At 44.6% G+C, this 21,119-nt stretch overlaps 1 protein-coding gene across 2 annotated transcripts in view; it reads right to left on the bottom strand.

Moving 5' to 3' along the window:
• COL22A1 (collagen type XXII alpha 1 chain) overlaps positions 1-21,119 on the bottom strand; it is a 316,179-nt gene that overhangs the window by 51,230 nt on the left and 243,830 nt on the right. For both annotated transcript variants that reach the window (XM_040433114.1, XM_040433115.1), the window contains exons 42-48: positions 20,363-20,407; positions 18,638-18,685; positions 17,812-17,925; positions 16,101-16,154; positions 14,250-14,303; positions 2,632-2,685; positions 1,716-1,769 (exon numbers count right to left, since the gene is read on the bottom strand). In XM_040433114.1, the coding sequence (XP_040289048.1) occupies positions 1,716-1,769; positions 2,632-2,685; positions 14,250-14,303; positions 16,101-16,154; positions 17,812-17,925; positions 18,638-18,685; positions 20,363-20,407 (423 nt within the window). The remainder of the gene's footprint in view (positions 1-1,715; positions 1,770-2,631; positions 2,686-14,249; positions 14,304-16,100; positions 16,155-17,811; positions 17,926-18,637; positions 18,686-20,362; positions 20,408-21,119) is intronic.

The following is a 21,119-nucleotide window of genomic DNA, read 5'->3' as shown; positions in this document are numbered from 1 at the left end:
CAGGGAGTGCAGAATTATTAGGCAAGTTGTATTTTTGAGGATTAATTTTATTATTGAACAACAACCATGTTCTCAATGAACCCAAAAAACTCATTAATATCAAAGCTGAATATTTTTGGAAGTAGTTTTTAGTTTGTTTTTAGTTTTAGCTATTTTAGGGGGATATCTGTGTGTGCAGGTGACTATTACTGTGCATAATTATTAGGCAACTTAACAAAAAACAAATATATACCCATTTCAATTATTTATTTTTACCAGTGAAACCAATATAACATCTCAACATTCACAAATATACATTTCTGACATTCAAAAACAAAACAAAAACAAATCAGTGACCAATATAGCCACCTTTCTTTGCAAGGACACTCAAAAGCCTGCCATCCATGGATTCTGTCAGTGTTTTGATCTGTTCACCATCAACATTGCGTGCAGCAGCAACCACAGCCTCCCAGACACTGTTCAGAGAGGTGTACTGTTTTCCCTCCTTGTAAATCTCACATTTGATGATGGACCACAGGTTCTCAATGGGGTTCAGATCAGGTGAACAAGGAGGCCATGTCATTAGATTTTCTTCTTTTATACCCTTTCTTGCCAGCCACGCTGTGGAGTACTTGGACGCGTGTGATGGAGCATTGTCCTGCATGAAAATCATGTTTTTCTTGAAGGATGCAGACTTCTTCCTGTACCACTGCTTGAAGAAGGTGTCTTCCAGAAACTGGCAGTAGGACTGGGAGTTGAGCTTGACTCCATCCTCAACCCGAAAAGGCCCCACAAGCTCATCTTTGATGATACCAGCCCAAACCAGTACTCCACCTCCACCTTGCTGGCGTCTGAGTCGGACTGGAGCTCTCTGCCCTTTACCAATCCAGCCACCGGCCCATCCATCTGGCCCATCAAGACTCACTCTCATTTCATCAGTCCATAAAACCTTAGAAAAATCAGTCTTGAGATATTTCTTGGCCTAGTCTTGACGTTTCAGCTTGTGTGTCTTGTTCAGTGGTGGTCGTCTTTCAGCCTTTCTTACCTTGGTCATGTCTCTGAGTATTGCACACCTTGTGCTTTTGGGCACTCCAGTGATGTTGCAGCTCTGAAATATGGCCAAACTGGTGGCAAGTGGCATCTTGGCAGCTGCACGCTTGACTTTTCTCAGTTCATGGGCAGTTATTTTGCGCCTTGGTTTTTCCACACGCTTCTTGCAACCCTGTTGACTATTTTGAATGAAACGCTTGATTGTTCGATGATCACGCTTCAGAAGCTTTGCAATTTTAAGAGTGCTGCATCCCTCTGCAAGATATCTCACTATTTTTGACTTTTCTGAGCCTGTCAAGTCCTTCTTTTGACCCATTTTGCCAAAGGAAAGGAAGTTGCCTAATAATTATGCACACCTAATATAGGGTGTTGATGTCATTAGACCACACCCCTTCTCATTACAGAGATGCACATCACCTAATATGCTTAATTGGTAGTAGGCTTTCGAGCCTATACAGCTTGGAGGAAGACAACATGCATAAAGAGGATGATGTGGTCAAAATACTCATTTGCGTAATAATTCTGCACGCAGTGTATGTGTGAATAGCCACTGAAAAAATCTCATCACGTAGCTGTAATTCTGTATTTTTGTATTTTCAAATAATCATAGCTCCCTAGTAACAAACATTGTACAATGTAGCAAATGGCACAATGCATATATAAATATTAGTAAATATTTTGCTTACGGTTTCTCCTGTGGGGCCAGGAGGGCCCATGATTCCAGGTAAGCCATCAGGTCCCTTAATAAATGACAGAAGATGAAGCAATTACTGAAAAGAATTGAAATACTTGCCTTCATGGTGTGAGACGTGAATGGAGTGGCACCTGTACACTGCTCCATGCACAAAGACACATGAAAAAAACTGGAAATATGGATCAATCTGAATTGCATTACTTCTGTACTTACCATCTGAAAATTATATGCTTCCTATGCACATTTTTGATAAAAATTTTGCTGGGCCCATCTACAGTACCAGCAAAAGAGTAGCTTCTAACAGATGGGACCTACACTATTAGATTTGCTCCTCCTGGGCTTAAGTCTACAAAATTCAGGACAATGTAGAATCCAGCTATATTATACTCTGATTAGAATCCCTGGGTAATGGGTGGGAGTGCGCGGTCCAAATGATTTGTGCAAATTTGGTGCCACAAGACTCATCTTCTTCATTTCAAAGCATGATATGTCTGGCTTTTCTCTAGTGGGAGAGAACCATGTAGCATCACTTACCAATATCTTCCTGTTAAAACAAATATACCAAGTGGTATGAAAGTTGCACCAAACTCACATGTGTAACTCATTGTTGATTAAGAAAGATAGTTAGCAAGTGACAGAAATCTCTACCCGACAAAAAGAGTAGATTAATCTAAAAGTTATTTGGGGGAGGGGGTATCTAGTGGTGTGGTAAATTTGGTGCTCTTTAGACATGTTTTACAGATTTCTCTTCATCATGACTGGCATGCAAGCACAAACATATTTATGTGAAAAATTGGTGCATGTTGAGTCCCTAGGAATTTTGGGTTGTTGCACAAATTCATACTAAAACTGCAAATAATACATGAAAAATACTAAGTTGTAAAGCTCAAGATGAGAGAAAAACTTACAGGAGGTCCTGAGGTACCAGGTGGTCCAATGAAGCCAGGTATTCCTGGTATACCCTGGAATAGGATACACAGTCTATGGTGACATCATCAAACAACAAAGGACATAAGAATAATTCTATCATTATTGGCAAATTTTCTGTTTCTTAAAGGCTACGTACACCTTTTATGAATACAGAGATACAAGAATCAGTCTGTTTGCAAGCTGTCACAGTCATCTAATGACTCGTGTGCAGCTCTTATCTCTGATCTCCTGACCTCATAAACACTGATTTAGGCCATATTCTTATCAGTTTGATTAGAATTGAGCTATAATGAGTGTTTATGAGGTCAAGAGATCAGATATAAGAGCTTTACATGAGCCATTAGATGACTGGATTCTAAAGGTACTTTTACACAGGGCAACAAATCAGTTGTTTCTTGGTATAGTGAACGTTATAACAATGACCCTTTAGAAGCAAGGATTATCGTTCACAAAATCATCAATTCGATCGCATATTCCATTGTTTGTAAAGCAGACTGTTGCATTTGCACCAAGCGAAATTTGAGTGGCGTGCGGTGAACAATTCCTGTTTACACGTATGTAGTGTTGATCGAGCATGCTCGGCACATGGCGGTACATTGGCTCTACGCAGCCAATAAACGTGCAGGGAGGTACTGGCACGCACTGTAATGCCATAGCCATGTTGTCTATTGGCATTAAAGTGATTGGCTGGCCGGAATGCGTCATCGGGTGCTATAAAGCACCCAATGACACGTGTTCGGCTCAGTCTTAGTCAGGGAGAGCTGTGCTGAAGAAGGGACAGTTAGTGTAGGGAGTGTTATTGGAAGATTTTTATTAGAAAAACTTTTCAGAGACCCAAAAGTCCTTTTAAGAACTATTGTGTGGGAAAGCAGCAATATATATTTTTAGCGCATCCTGCACTAAATAGCGTCTAATAGGCCGCTGCGGACAGTTAAATTATCTGCGCCACATCTTCTGTGTAAAGTGTGCGCATCCCTATAATATCAGTGACACCCAGTGTACGTCTCCCGAAGACTATGTCCGCTGCGGACAGTGAGATTACACAGGAGATGTGGCGCAGCTAAAGTGTGCGCATCCCTAAAATATCTGTGACATCCAGTGTACTTTTTCAATAGACGATGTCTGCTGCGAACAGTGAGATTAGCTGCGCCACATCTCCTGTGTAAAGTGTGCGCATCCAAAAAATATCTGTGACATTCAGTGTACTTTTTCAATAGACGTGTGTCTGCGGCGAACAGTGAGATTAGCTGCACCACATCTCCTGTGCACCTAAAATTTTTATCTGTGACATACAGTGTACTTTTTACGTAGACGCTTTGGACAGTGACATTACCAGTGGTACCTCTCCTGTATAACGTTTCCTCGTCCCAAATACCTGTGACATTCCCTGTAATTTTTTATTAGCCGCTGGTGACAGCATTGACATTATCTGTGGGATATCTCCTGTGTGATGTATCCACATCCCAAATACCTTTTTAAAATTTTTGCTCATACACTGCCAAATCCTACACTAATGTAGGTGTGACATACTTTCAAGCATGTATCACATTTAAAATGAAGAAGGCAAGCAGTAAGGGACAGGGCAGTGGCCGCGATGCGGATGCTTCATGCAGAGGCCGTGGCCCTGGGCGCCTTGAAACTGTGCCTGCTGCCAGAGCGCAAAAAAAACAGTCATCCACGATACCTAGCTTAATGTCCCAGTTTGCAGGGCGGCGCAGGACACCACTCTTGAAGTCAGACCAGTGCGACCAAGTGGTCGGTTGGATTGCAGCAGATAATGCTTCCAGTCGCTTAAGCACCATCCTGTCTTCCACCAAGTCCAGTCTGGATACTCCTTCCCCCCACCATGGACAGTCTGGCCAAACAAGTGATCCCACACTCGGATATTCAGAGGAGCTTTTTTCCTCGCCATTCCTTGATTTGGCCCTCTCGCCAAGCACGCTTGAAGAGGGACATATCTTGTGCCCTGATTCCCAAACTCCTGAGCATCCAAAATCACAAGAAGATGACGGTGGGGAATGGCAATTACTGTTTAATGAGGTGGATGATGATGAGTCACAGTTGCCAATAACTCAACAGCAATTACTGTCTCAAGAGGTTGAGGAAGAGGATGAGACACTGAGGTTGTGGTTAGGTCAACAAGTCAGGAGGATGAGCAGAGTGAGGAAGTGAAAGAGGAGGTGGTGGACAATGAAGTCACTGACCCAACCTTGAAAGGTGGGAAGCCGAGCGAGGACAGCAGTACAGAGGGGGAGGGATCTGCAGCACCGAAACAGGCTGGAAGGGGCAGTAGGATGGCAAAAGGGATAAGGCAGGGCACACCAAACAGGCCCGCAACTGTTCCACGGAGCACCCCCTTGCGGAAATCTGCCTTTCCAAGGGGTAGGTGTTCTGCAGTATGGCGCTTTTTTGAGGAAAGCGCGGTTGACAAAAGAATTGTAATTTGCAACCTGTGCATTACAAAATGAGCATGGGCGTGAACACTAGCAACCTCACCACCGCCAGCATGATCCGCCACGTGGCATCAAAGCACCGTAATAGCTGGGCTGAACGCCTGGGTCCACAATCTGTGTCTGCGGGCCACACCACTGCTTCCTCTTCCCCTGTGTTACGTGCTGGGCAATCCCCTGTCCAAGACGCAGGCCCGGATGCCTCCCGCCCTGCACCTGGACCTTTGCAAGCACCATCAGCGACCACATCTACTTCCATGTCCCAGCGCAGCATACAAATGTCCTTACCCCAGGCATTTGAACGCAAGCGCAAATATCCAGCCACCCACCCACATAGCACTAAATGTGCGACTTTCCAAATTACTGACCCTGGAAATTTTGCCATTTAGGCTTGTGGACACTGAGGCCTTCCGCAGCCTGATGTCGGTGGCCATTCGGCATTATGCAGTCCCCAGCCACCACTATTTTTCAAGGTGTGCCGTGCCGCCTTACACCAACATGTGTCCCGTAACATCACTTAACCATGGACAAGTGCATTCGGCCAGGGACGCTACATTTCCCTGAGGGCACACTGGGTGAATGTTGTGGAGGCTGGAAGCGAGTCGTACCCTGGGATGGCACAGGTGCTACCAACGCCAAGGATTGCGGGCCCTACGTCGATCAGAGTTTCCGCCAGCACCTATGTTAGTGGCTCCAACCCCCACTTCTCCTCCTCCACCTCCTCCTCCACTTCCATCTCCGAATTATCCGCGTGCAGCACCAGTCAGTCATCAGTCGGTAGCAGGAAGCAGTGTAGCACTGCAGTAGGGAAGCAGCAACAGGCCATGCTGAAGATGATATGCTTAGGGGACAAACAGCACACCACCGCAGAGCTGTGGCAGGGGATAAGAGACCAGACTGAGCTGTGGCTATCGCCACTCAACCTACAACCAGGCATGGTTGTGTGTGATAATGGCCGTAACTTGGTGGCGGCTTTGGAGTTCGGCAAGCTCAGACACATCCCATGCCTAGCCCACGTCTTAAACTTATTGGTTTAGCGGTTTCTCAATACCTACCCCAATTTGTCTGAGCTACTGGTGAAGGTGCGCCGCGTGTGTGCACATTTCCGCAAGTCATCGACAGCTTCAGCCAGTCTGTCAATGCTGCAGCAGCGCTTGAAATTGCCAGCTAACCGGCTGTTGTGCGACGTGAGTACGCGCTGGAACTCGACTTTCCACATGTTGGCCAGGCTTTGTGAGCAGCAGAGAGCAGTAGTGGAATACCAGCTGCAACATGGTCGTCACCTTTCCAGTCAGCTTCCGCTATTCACAAGTGAGGAGTGGGCATTGATGTCTGACCTCTGTGAGGTTTTAAGAAACTTTGAGGAATCAACACAGATGGTGAGCGGCGATAACGCTATTATCAGCGTAACCATCCCACTTCTGTGTCTACTCAAACGCTCTCTGCTCACAATTAAGGACAACGCTTTGCATGTGGAAGAGCTGGAAATGGGGGAAGACATTACACAGGGTGATAGCCAGACCACCCTTAGTTCGTCTTCTCAGCGTGAATTGGACGAGGAAGAGGAGGAGGAGGAGGAGCAGGAGACGGTTGCCTCCACTTCAGAGGGTATTACCCATGTAAGTTTAATTCCATCTGTTCTGCGTGGATGGGCAGAAGAGGAGGAAGAGGATGAGGAGATTGAGAGTGATCCTCCTGATGACGACAGCGAAGTCTTGCCTGTTGGGACTCTGGCACACATGGCTGACTTCATGTTAGGCTGCCTTTCCCACGACCCACGCGTTATACGCATTTTAGACAACACGGATTACTGGTAGTTCACCCTTCTCGACCCCCGCTACAAAGAGAACTTTTCATCCCTCATTCCTCCGGTGGAGAGGACGAGCAAAACAGTGCAATACCACAAGATCCTTGTTGAAAAATTGCTCCAAAAATTTCCATCTGACCATGCTGGCGGCAGAGTTCGTAGTTCCTTGGCCAACCGAGGAGGGGCACCCCTCTGAATCAGTACTCCTCCCCATTTGGCTCAGGTGCTTTTAATTAGCAGAAGTCTGCAAAGGGTCTATAAATTCCTACCACATCTCAGTTGGAGTTACTGAGAGGCTGTGAACAGGTGAGCTCTTTGCACCAGTTCACATACGGCGCTGGACGGTGGCCGTCGCTGCTTCTGTGCTGTGCTGGTGGAGTGATGGGACCCGGGGCCTAGGTGGATTTGCCGCACAGTGGGACCGCTCTGTGGCTGCTGGATCCCATTGCCTGCTGGAGCGGTGTGGAGGCGCGGTGGTCGCCGCACGGCGCCGCACCATAGTTAGAGTAGGTCCCCACTTAAAAGAGGCAACCTTGTCGCGGTAAGTGGGCCTATGCTCTTTGATCAAACTGTATACTAATGCATCCTAATAGTGCACAGCAAATGATTGATAATAGTGCTGTATAGCCTTGTTTTATCAAAAGAAATGCTGAAAATTGTAAACAGTTGTCATATCAGAAGTATAGGAATGAGGATGTGCGATTTAGATTTTCTCTACATATCAATACAACCGAGGAGGGGAGACAAGGGGAAAACACAGTTCTAACATTGGCAGGGCAACACTCTCCAAAGCCTGGGACAGTTTCATGACACCCCGCCAGCACCCTCACCCTGATGCCCGGCCTAGTGTCACAAGGAGGGAAAATTTTTGGATGATGGTGAAGGAGTACATAGCAGACCGTGTCAGCATCCTCAATGATCCCTCAATGCCTTACAACTACTGTGTGTCCAAGCTGGACACGTGGCACGAACTGGCGCTCTATGCCTTGGATGTGCTGGCCTGTCCTGCCATCAGCGTTTTGTCTGAGTGGGTATTTAGTGCTGCTGGTGGCATTATAACAGATAAGAGTATCCGCCTGTCAACTGAAAACGCTGACAGGTTGACTCTTATAAAAATGAACAAGGCCTGGATTGACCATGACTTCTGTACTCCACCAGAGGAAAGCGGCGGAACATAAAGGCACTGTAAATGTGTTGTTTATGATGCACCCCTTCCAACACAAACAAGGGTATATGGTTGAATCTTCCTTTTCTCATCCTCCTCAATCATATCAACATATTTATTCGTCGAATGCCCTCGCATATAATGTTTTGCAGGGTCAGCTCAGCTGCAGGCCCTCGTATATTATTTTTTAGAAGGTCAGCTCACCAGCAGGACCTCGCATATAATATTTTAGAGGATGAATCAAGCGTGAGGCAGCTCTCACCTGCTGAAAGACACCCTCTGGGCACGGACGCCGCACCTGGATGCGGAAATATATAGGATCCAATAAAAGAAGAAGTCCAGCTCAGCTCGGGTGCAAAGGTTTACTCTTTTATTCCAGCGGTTTTAAAATTTCCATAAGACAAGGTGTGTACAGTGACACGTTTCAGACCTCTAGAACATATGGGTCCTTCTTCATGACAAACACAGAAATGTAATGGGAGCACCCTCCGATAAATACCTGCCAGATCACAGACTGATGAATATCACCTGGGGGAGGGAGGTATCAGAGGGAGGTCCTACAATATCCTCAGTTAAAAAGTACATGGTATGGCTTTATTATTAAAATAATATACGGAGCAATGTGTTCATAGATACCAGAGCAAATAAATATAAGTACAGAGAGCGAACATATTGACATATTCAGTATTGCAAAATGAGGTCATGACGTTTGTTTAAACCCTCTGGTTGGCAGGATCCAAGTTGAAAGATCCAGAAGGCCTCTCTATTAAGAAGCTTCCTTCTATGATCCTCCCCTCTCGGTGGCAAAAAAACCTCTTTCTATACCTTGTACTCTTAAACTAGATACATCCCCCGCGTGCAGGACCGCAAAATGTAGGCTGGCAGCTGAGACATTGCGGTTTTTGTACTAACTAGATTACCCAAAGTGGGAGCTCTTCTGGCAACACATCTCATGCCATCAGATATAACTTTGGCCCACTGTCCATCAAAATCCAAGACATGAAAATATTTTTTCATGATTTTACAAATCGCAGAAAATTCCTGGCTATACTGCGTAACAAAATAGGTGGCCCATTTCTCTATGGTGGAAGCAATAGCACATCTATTGCTAGAAGGGGACTTTGGAAACACTAACAGATGTCTATCCATACCAGAAACCATTTTCTTTGCCCGCTCTATATTATTAGATGTATATGCCCTGCGTAACAATCTGTTTTTTATGTTAGAAGCTTCCCTGTCATAAGTGTCAATATCAGAGCAATTGCGGCGGACCGGAATCAGTTCTCCCTTCGGGATGTTTCGGATGGTGTGAGGTGGGTGGCATGAGTGTGCAGATAATGTAGTATTGCCAGCCAGTTCTTTGCGGTAGGTGGATGTATTAACCCTGTGGGTTGAAGAATTACCCCTCAGACACAAATCCAGAAATTGTATCTCTGTAGTATCAAAATGAAAAATAAATTGTATGGAATCCAAGCAAGAGTTGAAAAAAGCAGCCAGCTCTGGTATGGACGCCACACCACCAGACCACACCATAAGCAGGTCATCGATGTAACGTCCATACCAGAGCAGGCGATCCATAAAAGGAGAGGTGTCGATGAGGAGAAAATAACCCTCCCACCATGCCATAAATATATTAGCAATTGAGGGAGAGAATCTTGCCCCCATCGACACCCCTGATAACTGCAAAAAAAATGAATCATCAAATAAAAAATAATTGTGTCTGAGGAGGAAATCCACCACCAAGGTAATGTATTCCCTGAGTTCAAGAGTATAATTGATCTAATGGTTTAGAAACCAACGTAGGGATGTAAGGGCTAAATTGTGTGGAATATTGGTATATAAAGATTTTATGTCTGCTGTGATCCTCCTTCCATTCAAATCCCGAAAAAGCCTGGAGTACAGAACGTGAATCCTGTATGAATCCAGGAATCAACGGAACCAGGGGTTGGAGGAGGGAATCCACCCACTCTGAAAAGCGTTCAGAATAGGAGCCAATTCCAGCCACAATGGGCCTGAGAGGGGGAGGAAAAGTGTTCTTGTGGACCTTCGGCAGCGCATGGAAAATAGGAGAATATAATCTTTTTCTCTATTGTTGAGGCACCCAGATGACACTCCTAGTTCCAAAACATTTCTCATTTCAGATTGAAAGGATAGGAGGGGATCACCAGACAATCGAGCATAAACCTGGGTGTCATACAACATAGTTGTAATTAGTTGTTTGTATAGACCCCTATCCAAAATGACTACCGCTCCGCCCTTATCAGCCTCCCTTATTATGATGTCCTTTCTAACCCTTAAATCCCGGAGTGCAGCTCTCTCTGTCAGAGTCATATTGGAGTGACTTCTGGATTGAGTAACATCAAATAAGAGGCATAAGTCTCTTTCCACTAATTCCTGATATTTATCTAATGCTGCAGATCGGGATTGTATAGGATAGAAATCTCTATTAGAGGTCCTGAAATCTCTCGAGGAGTTAATATGACCAGACTCATTTTGTGAAATGGTTTGAAGGGAATTACAGTGGACCATCTCAACAAATTTCATCCCACTGGTATTGGTAACAGGAGGTGGTGCACTGCAACTCCCACTATCCAAACCATTGGAGGTATCACACATAGACATAACTGAAAGAGACATGTTTGTTAACCCCTCATATACATTATGTTCAGACATTAAAGAAGGGGACAGTGCGGTGACAGGATCAGGGGCATCTTGCAAAAGTCCATCTTGGAAATGTTTTTTCAAAGTAAGATTGCGGGCAAATCTATTAACGTCCAGGATGGTGCGATATAAATCAAAATGGTGAGTGGGTGAAAACGATAAACCTTTCTTTAAAACACCAACCTGATCCGATGTAAGAATAGACGCCGACATATTGAGTACCTGAATGTTCATATTCATCTCTTCTGTCGAGACGGATAGCGGCGACTTTTTCCTGTGCCGCTTGCCTGCCCTTCGTTTTTTGACTGTCTTTCATGCTGAGCAGTAGACTGTGGGGAATGTTCCAAAGCCCCCTCCCTATCATTAGGAAAGTTATCAAATTCAGGTGAAGATTCCATTGAGTCTCATTCAGTTGAACTAAATGATACCTTGGTTGCTCGTCTGTATCTGGAACGGGATCTCCGCAAAATAGAGCGAGGTGTATTCACACTAGTGTCCGCCCATGTGTAGACTGTGTTGTTGCTATAGTCCAATAGATCCCTATTAAACTTGCTCTGTTTGAACAACATTAAATCCTCTTCCACTTTATTCAGATTGTCCTTGAGTTGGTTGTCTAATTCGACAAAAACCGGCACGTTAGAATGTGCTGATAGTGAATCTTGAGCTTCTTCCCTAAGATTGGAAAGGGTATCTTGCTCATGTTGTACTATCAGATCCATGAGTCTCAAGGAACAATCCGACAAGATAGCTTGCCATTGCAAGGTGAAGGAATCTGAATAATTGGTGGTAGGTTTTTTCTTTATCCTAAGGCCACGAGGAATCATTTTCTTATCCATATATTTTTGCAATGATGTGGCATCCCACCAAGTTTGCAGTTCCTTCATCAGTAACTTTTCAAGAGATGACATTTGCGTTTTCACATTTAAAACATCTTGCATCTCCTGTTTAGGAACATCAAAAATGGCATTCGTTTTTCTCACCCTGTCATCATCATCATCATCCATAGGGCGTAACGAGATGTGTGCCATGTTCCAACCGGAAAAAAGGAAAAAAAATGCTGTATCTGAATTGGGTCCACACAGGGAGTGCACGCCACCAGGTAATAGTCAATGAATCAAGCGTGAGGCAGCTCTCACCTGCTGATGTTTTAGAGGGTCAGCTCACCAGCAGGCCCAAACCTACAACCTTTTAGAGGGTCAGCTCAAGAGCAGGCCCTCGCATATAATTTTTTAGAGGGTCAGCTCACCAGCAGGCCCTCACCTACAATGTTTTACAGGGTCACCTAACCAGCAGGCCCTTACCTACAATGTTTTACAGGGTCAGCTCACCAGCAGGACCTCGCATATAATGTTTTACTGGGTCAGCTCACCAGCAGGCCTTCACCTACAATCTTTTACAGGGTCAGCTCACCTGAAGGCCCTCTCATAATTTTTTAGAGGGTCAGCTCACCAACAGGCCCGCACCTAAAATCTTTTACAGGGTCAGCTTACCAGCAAGCCCTCGCATATAATGTTTTAGAGGATCAGCTCACCAGCAGACCTTCACCTACAATCTTTTACAGGGTCAGCTCACCTGAATGCCCTTGCATATAATGTTTTAGAGGGTCAGCTCACCAGCAGGCCCTAACCTACAACCTTTTAGAGGGTCAGCTCACCAGCAGTCCCTCGCATATAATTTTTTAGAGGGTCAGCTCACCAGCAGGCCCTCACCTACAATCTTTTACAGGATCCGCTCACCAGCAGGCCCGCACCTAAAATCTTTTACAGGGTCAGCTCATTAGCAGGCCCTCGCATATAATATTTTACAGGGTCAGCTCACCAGCAGGCCCTCGCATATAATGTTTTAAAAGGTCAGCTCACCAGCAGGCCTGAACCTAAAATCTTTTACAGGGTCTTCTACCCTGCAGGCCCTCACCTAATTGTACCTAATAGGTAATTTGTGCGCATGCTGCCTTGCTTGGATGTGGTAGCCGTAGCCGTTTCTCAGGCTCCCTCTCCGGAAACAAACCATGATTCCCCGTTACCCGTGGTCACCATGGTTTGCGCTGAAAATAACATCGAAAGTTGATAGGGCAGACATCCGAATGGATCATCGCTGTCACGGGGACGTGCGATCGGCGCCAGGTTTTCTAGAGTCACCAAAGCGGCAGCAGGCCCTCGCCCATAATGTTTTAGATGGTCAGATCAGCAGGCCCTTGCTCCAAATGTTTTTGAGGGTCACCAGCAGGCCATCTATCATAATTTTTCAAGGTTGTGTATGATGCCCTCCTTTATGTGTAATAAAGGGTGTATTGTAGTGCCGGTTCCTTGTAATTTTTGGCAGCCCTTTCACTTAGTGCATAGGCTTTTTTGAGTGTAGGAGTCCCACTACCTGAACAATTGTACCACAATGTGAATGAGGCCATCCTTTATGTGATATACAGGTTGTATCTGAGTGCCTCTTCCTTGTAATTTTTGGCAGCACTTGCACTTTATATACAAATAAATATTCAGGAAAGAATGTTTCCTAACTATTTTTCCTCCAAAATCGATTTTATCTTCGGTTTTGTGCGTATTATTGTCAGTCTGTAAAAGTGGCGTAATACTCGGACAACATCGTTCCCAGCAGCCATCTGGGAGTCCAAGATGCATCCAGACATCCACCCCATGCTGTTCCTGAACCATTTCAGTGGTGTTTCCATCAATTTCTGACCTTTTCCTGTGAACCAGGGACCCTCCCCTCTTCAGAGAAGGGGGTGCCTGGTTTAATGCTCGGGTTCTCCCATTGACTTTCATTATACTCAGATGCTCCCGATGTGTTCGGCCAGAGCACCCGAGCACTTTGGTGCTCAATAAACACTACACGTATACACGTATGAAATTGTTAACGTCCAATGATTATTTTTGTGCCCATACAAGCGACCGAGACAATGAGAAATCTACCGATGGTCGGTTGTCACTCTATCGTTCATTGCTCTAATGATAATCGTGCAGTTAGATTTAACCATAATTTATACGATAATCGGCTCGTGTAAAGGTACCTTAAGAATGCAGACTGTGACAGCTTGCAGACTGATTTTTAACCCTTGTATCTCAGAAACAGCTGAACATTTTTAATAAAAAACAATCGAATTTTTTTTTTACCCCAAAATAAGTAAAATGTAATTATAAAAAAATTGGTGAGATACTGCATCTCACCACCAAAGACACTCAGTCAAATAGATGGGAGGGCAAGCAATACAGGGACTCATAGAGGCATATCCCCATAAGAAACATTCATCCTGATATCCAAACGGACAGGGATGATTCAGATGTGACATAAAGGCATCAAAGAGGACTGCTCTTCCTCTGGTGGATTCTAGTCAGGGTTTCCAGGCAGTAATAGAGACCTGCCCTATTTTGTAGTGATCAATAGTAGACAGCAGCTCACAGGAGCACTATAAGAGGGGGAGAGTGACACAACACTTTGATAAACATAGCCAACCATTGTCTAAAACATGAGCCTGATATTACAAACATTATCCAAATATTTTACCTGTTCACCTTTCGGTCCAGCTTCTCCTTCGGTTCCACGCTCCCCATTGCTGCCCTATAACAAATATGGGGGAAAATATGAACACTTCTCCATCCAGTTGAATGACAGTGACTGGTATTTTATACAAGAGAAGAAAAATATAATATGAAAGCAGCACCAACGTGAGAAAGACTAGGATATACTAGTCGAAACGTTGCACTATCTTTAGCACTTTAAAAAAAAAATTGGACTCAATTTGAATAAAGAATCCTTGGAGGACATGCTGAAGTCTACTCTACTTGGTACGATATTTTATACAAGTCATTCCAAGTCGTTGCTACAGTAACTAACTGATGCACAAAGGTCAGACAAACCAAAGTTATTAGGCAGTCATAGTAAAGGGCCATGAACAAAAATGTTTGCTTGATTCAATGAGGCAGATTTGCTTATACTGTCTAAGATTTAGACAATGCAAAATTAGAGTACACAGTGTAAAGATGCGCCAGATTTATCTCAATGGCAGATCCTGGCTGATAAATCTAGCGCACCTTTAGGCTGTTTGGTCTAAGTTTATACCTTCTAGTCGTTGGCTTACTTTGTGCCAGAATTTTTTGCCAAATATTCTGTCAAACATGTTGGTGCACATTGTCATATCTTAGGCCGTACCCCTATTCTGCCAAGCTATACCCACTTTTGGCTAAGCCATGTCACCTTGTTGAGCAGTTAACCGCAGTTCTGGCTGCCATGCCTTTTATCAGACCAAGCACAATGTTCACATCAGCTTTGGAGGCTCCATCAAAAATGCCAGATGTAATAGAGGTGCATACTGTGTCATTTTTCCATGATGGAAACCCAAAGGACCCATTATAGTCAAGGGGGTCCTTCAGCCACCACTGGTGTCTATTTTGTCAGGGATTCTATGATGGAAAATAACTGAAATAACAGTGGTTATGTTAAAGGAGTTTTCCAAGACTTTTTTGTTGATAACCCATCCTCTGGATAAGACATCAGTATCTGATTTGGGAGGGGCCCAACACCCAGGACTCCAGCAAATCAGCTGTTTGAGAAAGCACTGGTGCTCACACTAGCACCGAGTCTTTCTCGCAGCTAAGACAAGGCCATGTGATGTCTAGTGTACGGCGCTGTTCTTGGCGAGCAGAGCAAGCGCCGGTGCCTTCTCACACAGCTGACCGGCAGAGGTCCCAGGTGTCAGACCCCCACTGGTCAGATACAGTATAAAGGTCTTGGAAAACCCCTTTAAAGAACCCTTACTAACAGTAGACCCCATTCCCAAACCCACAGTGGACTGAGAACCATCTACTGTTGCCCACCCCTTGAGGTGCACCATAGAGTTCCCAAATAATATAAGGATATACTCCCCAATAAATAAATAAACTAAGTAAGATCCTCTGGTAAGGAAAACCATTGTACCTTGTCTAGGGTATGTAGATACAAGGCTAGGACAGGAAACAAAATATTTGACACCAGTGAAGGAAATGGAGAACATGTCCATCAAATCTATACATTTTAGACACTTTTTGCTCTTGCTTCACCAGTTTTGAGATCAGTTTCTGAAAAAAAGGAGCAAATTTCTGCCTCCTGTATTGATGAACCTTCCCTACTGTATCCATCAGCATACAACTTCCATACACTTACAGGCACTGACCCTTGATGTAGGACAAACCAATATTCCTTAGTAAGTACAGCAATGCCCTTGAAGCGAGGACGCTAAAAACACTGTGATACTGTGTGCACTGTACTGTAATCCATTAAGAAAGAGGTTCTCGCAATCAAGGAGGTTTGTCATTCAGGCAGCAAATATTAATCTGTCATTTGGAATAATTGCTACGTGTTCTTAATAATGCAACTCACCTTCATACCATCCAAGCCTGTTGGCCCAGGAGGACCCGTGATGCCTTGTTCTCCCTGTAGAAATACAGATGAACATGCAGCCGCATGATATACAAACAATAATTATGTGTAAGAACGTTCGCAATTAAAATGTAATTAACTGTCATGTTCTAAAGGGGTCACACCAACCCCTAGAACATCTCTAAGGCGTACAACAACAAGGCAAGCAACCAGACAAGGCAAGGACCAAAACGAATACTTTATTAACAGAGATATGGATGTGACAGGAAGCTGGACCAGCAGGTAAGAGTATAGTGGCAGATAATACCACTAGACCAAGCACACCAGTTTGACTTGGGGCCAAACCCAGTGGGAGAAGACTAAGTGAGCCACGTTCTTCACAGAGCCCCAGATGGTGGGGGTCAACTTAACCGTGAGCTCCCCAGGTTGCACCTCCAGGATGGTCCTGGTGCACTTGGCCACTTACCTGCAGAGACTAACACTGGTGTAAGCACCAACTCTCCAGACAAACACAAGACTAGACTGGAACCCAGGCACATGAACAGGAACCCAAACATAACCGAACACAGGACACTGTTCAGACAAGACTTAACGGGAACCAGAAAACAAGACACAGAACCAGACTAGCAGATGCCTGGACCCCATGCGGAACTGATGCATAGTGGTCACAGGCAGAGCTGCATAGACAGGAGACAAGCAGATGCCTGGACGCCATAGCAAACGGATGCATGACAGTCACAGGCAGAGTTGCCTAGACAGGCAGATGCTTGGACCCCATGCGGAACGAATGCATGGCAGTCACAGGCAGAGCTGCTAAGACATAAGACGAGCAGATGCCTGGACCCCAATCTGAACGGATGCATGGCGGTAACAGACAGAGTTGCTGTGACAGGAGACAAGCAGATGCCTGGACCCTATGTTGAACGGATGCATGGCGGTCACAGTCAGAGGGAGCTGAATAGACAGGAGACAAGCAGATGCCTGGACCTCATGCAGAACGAAGTCATGGCGGTCACAGACAGAGCTGCACCATAAGACACAGAACTGGACTAGCAGATGCCTGTTCTCCATGCAGAGTAAGTCCATGCGCGAACATACAGAGCTGCATGACAAGACACAGAACTGGACTAGGAGATGCCTGTTCCCCATGCGAAGTTAGTCCATGGGTGGACAGACAGAGACATGAATGCAAGGAAACATCAAGCAGGGACCAAGACAAGGTGACCACACAGACACGGCAGATGGAATACCCCAGGTCAGGTGCATAGATCCTGCACCAAGCAAAGCTGGAGAAAGACTCACCCCAAACGCACAACGGGATTATATAGCAGGTTAACAAGGTCACCTGACCACCTATCATACACACCCAGACCAGAACATTAACCCCACCTGAACCAGACAAACAGGGAGGGGAGCATGCATCTGCTGGGAACAGTTCACCCACGGGCCGCGGCAACTACACATTGCCCAAGGCAACCAGCCTACACAGAAGCCTGCAGCCAGTACGCCAGAGCAACTAAAGCGAGCGTACACAGCAACCTGTGACACAGTGAACACACAGTGACATTAACTTTACAAATGATTATCATGTTTCTATAGCCACAACATGGCTCACTCGAAATTTATAGTCAAGGCTTACTCGAAAAAATTTCAGAACCCTTCTGAATATCTAAAATTACAGTCTTAAGGTAGAAGTGTCTATTAGGCCTACCTTTTTACCCTCAATGCCATCCTGTCCTGGAGGACCACGAAGACCTTTATCACCTTTATATCCTGGGATTCCCGGTAGCCCTGGTGGACCTGGAGGACAATCTTTGCACAAGTCCTACAAAATTGGACAAAAATCGGATTTTAGTGCTCCTAGGTAGCCAAGACTATATGCACTAAAACTGAAACCTTCGAGGACCCTATGAAAGGAACTCAGATATCTTCAGCTTCTTTAATACTAGTGGAATGAACATATGTTCTCCTTTCTCTTTACAGGAACCAGAATGTGAGCAAATGATGAGGAATTGACCAACAAGTCTTACCCTCCTAATCTTCTTTAAGGAGCCCAAAATTGGTAAAAGCACCAATATCTCTTTAATACAGAAGGCCAGGTATGCTACAGTCATTATTAGGAGATCTTAATTATTTTTAATCTACCATGGTGTTTACTGTATGGATAATTATACTCGTCATACGTGACACCGCATGTTTTCATCTGCGCACGGGGAGAAGCAGCAGCGGCGGTGCGGGGACCAGGAGCGGCTCATGGAGCCAGGTATATTCAGTGTGGGGGGCCTGGCATATGGGGGGGATTTTTATAGGATTGAATAACCCCTTTAACCATTATTGCTTAACGTACAGATGGGTAAAATTTTAGGGATCTGGTTGGACATTAATCTGTTGAACCTATGGGATTCGATTATGGATCCATCATTACTCAAAAGGAGCTTTCCGAAGGACATGTTCCAAGTAGGATTAGAAATCTGTCAGCTAGCAAGTTACTATCGGCTCATTCTAGCTATAAAATACTATAAATACATCAATTTTACCTTAACATAGACTTCCAGATCTGGTGTTTTGATCAATGAGGCCGGACCCTAAAGAACAGAAATGCAACACACATGCAACATGTCAGTATGGATTAAATTGTCCGTTTAATCTGAAATTCCATGTTTTGTGACAATTAGACTTACATTAAGCAACCGAAAATAAAGAAGAAAATAGATGTGGACTAAAGTAAACTTTGTTTTGTGGTCTAGGGTGGTGGAGGGACTCATTTCAGATTTTCCGGTGGTCCAGGGTAGTAGAGGGTTCAATTTTAGCTTCCCAGGTGGTCCAGGGAAGTAGAGGGGTTTAATTGTAGATTCCCAGATGGTTCAGTGTAGTAGAGGGTTTAATTTTAGATCCCCTGGTGGTCTAGGGTAGTGGCATGATGTATTCTACCATCTCTAGCAGTCTAGCAAGAAGGGATGCAAATGAGCTCTTAGCAAGCCCTACCTCTGATGCCACCAGAAGTAAGGCAGCTATCCAGTAAGTCAATGTTCGACACTTTAAGGCCTTGAGACCTGACTTGTAGCTTAATGAAGAGATACATTTCAGATATCCTGGGGGTACAGGGTAGTAAAGTATTTCATTTTATCTTCCCTGGTGGTCTGGGTTAGTGGAGGGAATCATTTAAGCTTTCCTGGTGATCTCGAGTGGTGAAAGGATTAAAACGGAAAATGCAAATGTGATCGCACACTACATCCAGCACTCTGCCCTCCATGCTGGATGAGACATTGGTTTATATTTTGGCCAAAGCATAGTAAGCCACTCACCGCGTCAAGGCTGTCCCATGAGTGGTCCCTAACTCTTGTTCCTACCTGTTCATGGGCCATGACAGCCACATAAAATCCAGGGAATGCAGGTCAGCATGCAAGCCAAGTACACTGCTTGTAACCCCGTCCGGTGCCATTACAGCTTTCATTGGATCCAGGGATGCAAGTACCAACATGCATGCTGAACCCACCATATACTTCTCCTGGAGCCAGATGGCTAATGGTAGGTTCTATATAAGCAGACTCAGTTTTATACTGACTTTAAAACCAGCCTCCAGGACAGATTAACTGGTCAGGTGTGCAATGACTCCAAGGAGATCGCCACGCCTCCAATACATACTAAAGGATTAAAACAGTTGCCCAGGAGTAAAAAATAAATAAATAAATAAAAGCAGGGGGTGTGGGAATATTAAAAAGGTAACTTATACACATCTGGCAAATCCCCTGATGCTCCAGCACCACCACTTTGGGGACTCATCCTGCAGTGGTGACATGCTCTACATAAGCACGTGACTACAGTAGCCAATAACTAACCTGAGTGGTCTTCAGATGAGTATATATTTTTTATTTTATTTTTTTACCACACTACCTGCTTTTTAAAAAAAATATTGGTCAACCTCTTTAATGTCAGCATCCCTGGTGGTCTAGGTATGTGGAGGATTCATTTCAGCTTCAATAGGGTATATACCAGTAAATCTTTACCAAATATCTACACCGTATTTTAGTTTAGAGCTGCATTTATACTGCACAGCTGAAATCTTCTAGAATTCCTTGCTGACTCACTGTCTGTACAGATGGTGTTGTCCAGTGATTTTTCATCTAGGAAATCTATATTGTACCAGACATTTCCATTCTACAATATCCAGCCCCAATTTGTCTTCTACAGGGGGTTCATCAATACATCACAACATGCGATAATGGCGGACTCTTTATGTATACAGTGGTCTGTCCACATACCGGTTCACCTGGAGGTCCTCTCTCTCCCGGATTTCCTGGAAAACCCTGGAATACAATGAAGAATCAGTGAAATAACTGCCGCCCTCACGTCACAGCCAATTCATTATTGATGGCGTCTTCACTATGTAAATATGAGACATCCTTATTAGTTTAAAGAGTCTCCCCCCCCCCCCTTCACCAGGGACTGAATGAAAATAACACTTCCATATGTAAATGGGTAGCGGCATGATTATGGAGGTATTTCGGCTTTCTTTCCACTTAATTAGTCAACTCAGTCTGTTTTCTGCTCTGAGCTTCTGCTTTAAAGCCTAAGATGAAAGACCAGCGACAAGGTAATTCAGAAAGTCGATCCGCATAGAGAAAGGTCTGCAGGCAACTCTCTTTTTTTTGCATTCTAAGTGGGAACTCAGTAAGGAAATTATATATTTTTTTCCCTTTATTTTTTATTATGGTCTGGAAGGAAATTCATTGATTTTGAGAAGTGACATAATCACATAATTATATATAATGTGCAAATAAGACCTTGTAAAACCTTTCCTTTAAGCGGAGTCAGTCAGCAAGAAGTTCCCTGCTACGCCAGGCATAGTGTCGGTAGGGCTAGCTCTGCTGGATGTAATTACACCTTACACTTAGCGATCCGTTGCTTCATTCTAGTGAAAGAGGACTTTGAATCCATATGCAAATGAGCAACTAAGTGCACCGAGGGCGGGCACAAGCCACTCTGTGCACCCTTGCTCCTCTTGCTTCCTCTGCCAGC

The sequence above is a fragment of the Bufo bufo genome, chromosome 5 (genome assembly GCF_905171765.1).
Source record: "Bufo bufo chromosome 5, aBufBuf1.1, whole genome shotgun sequence".
In the NCBI taxonomy this organism is placed as follows: Eukaryota; Metazoa; Chordata; class Amphibia; order Anura; family Bufonidae; genus Bufo; species Bufo bufo.
This window is presented reverse-complemented; position numbering and strand designations above follow the sequence as displayed.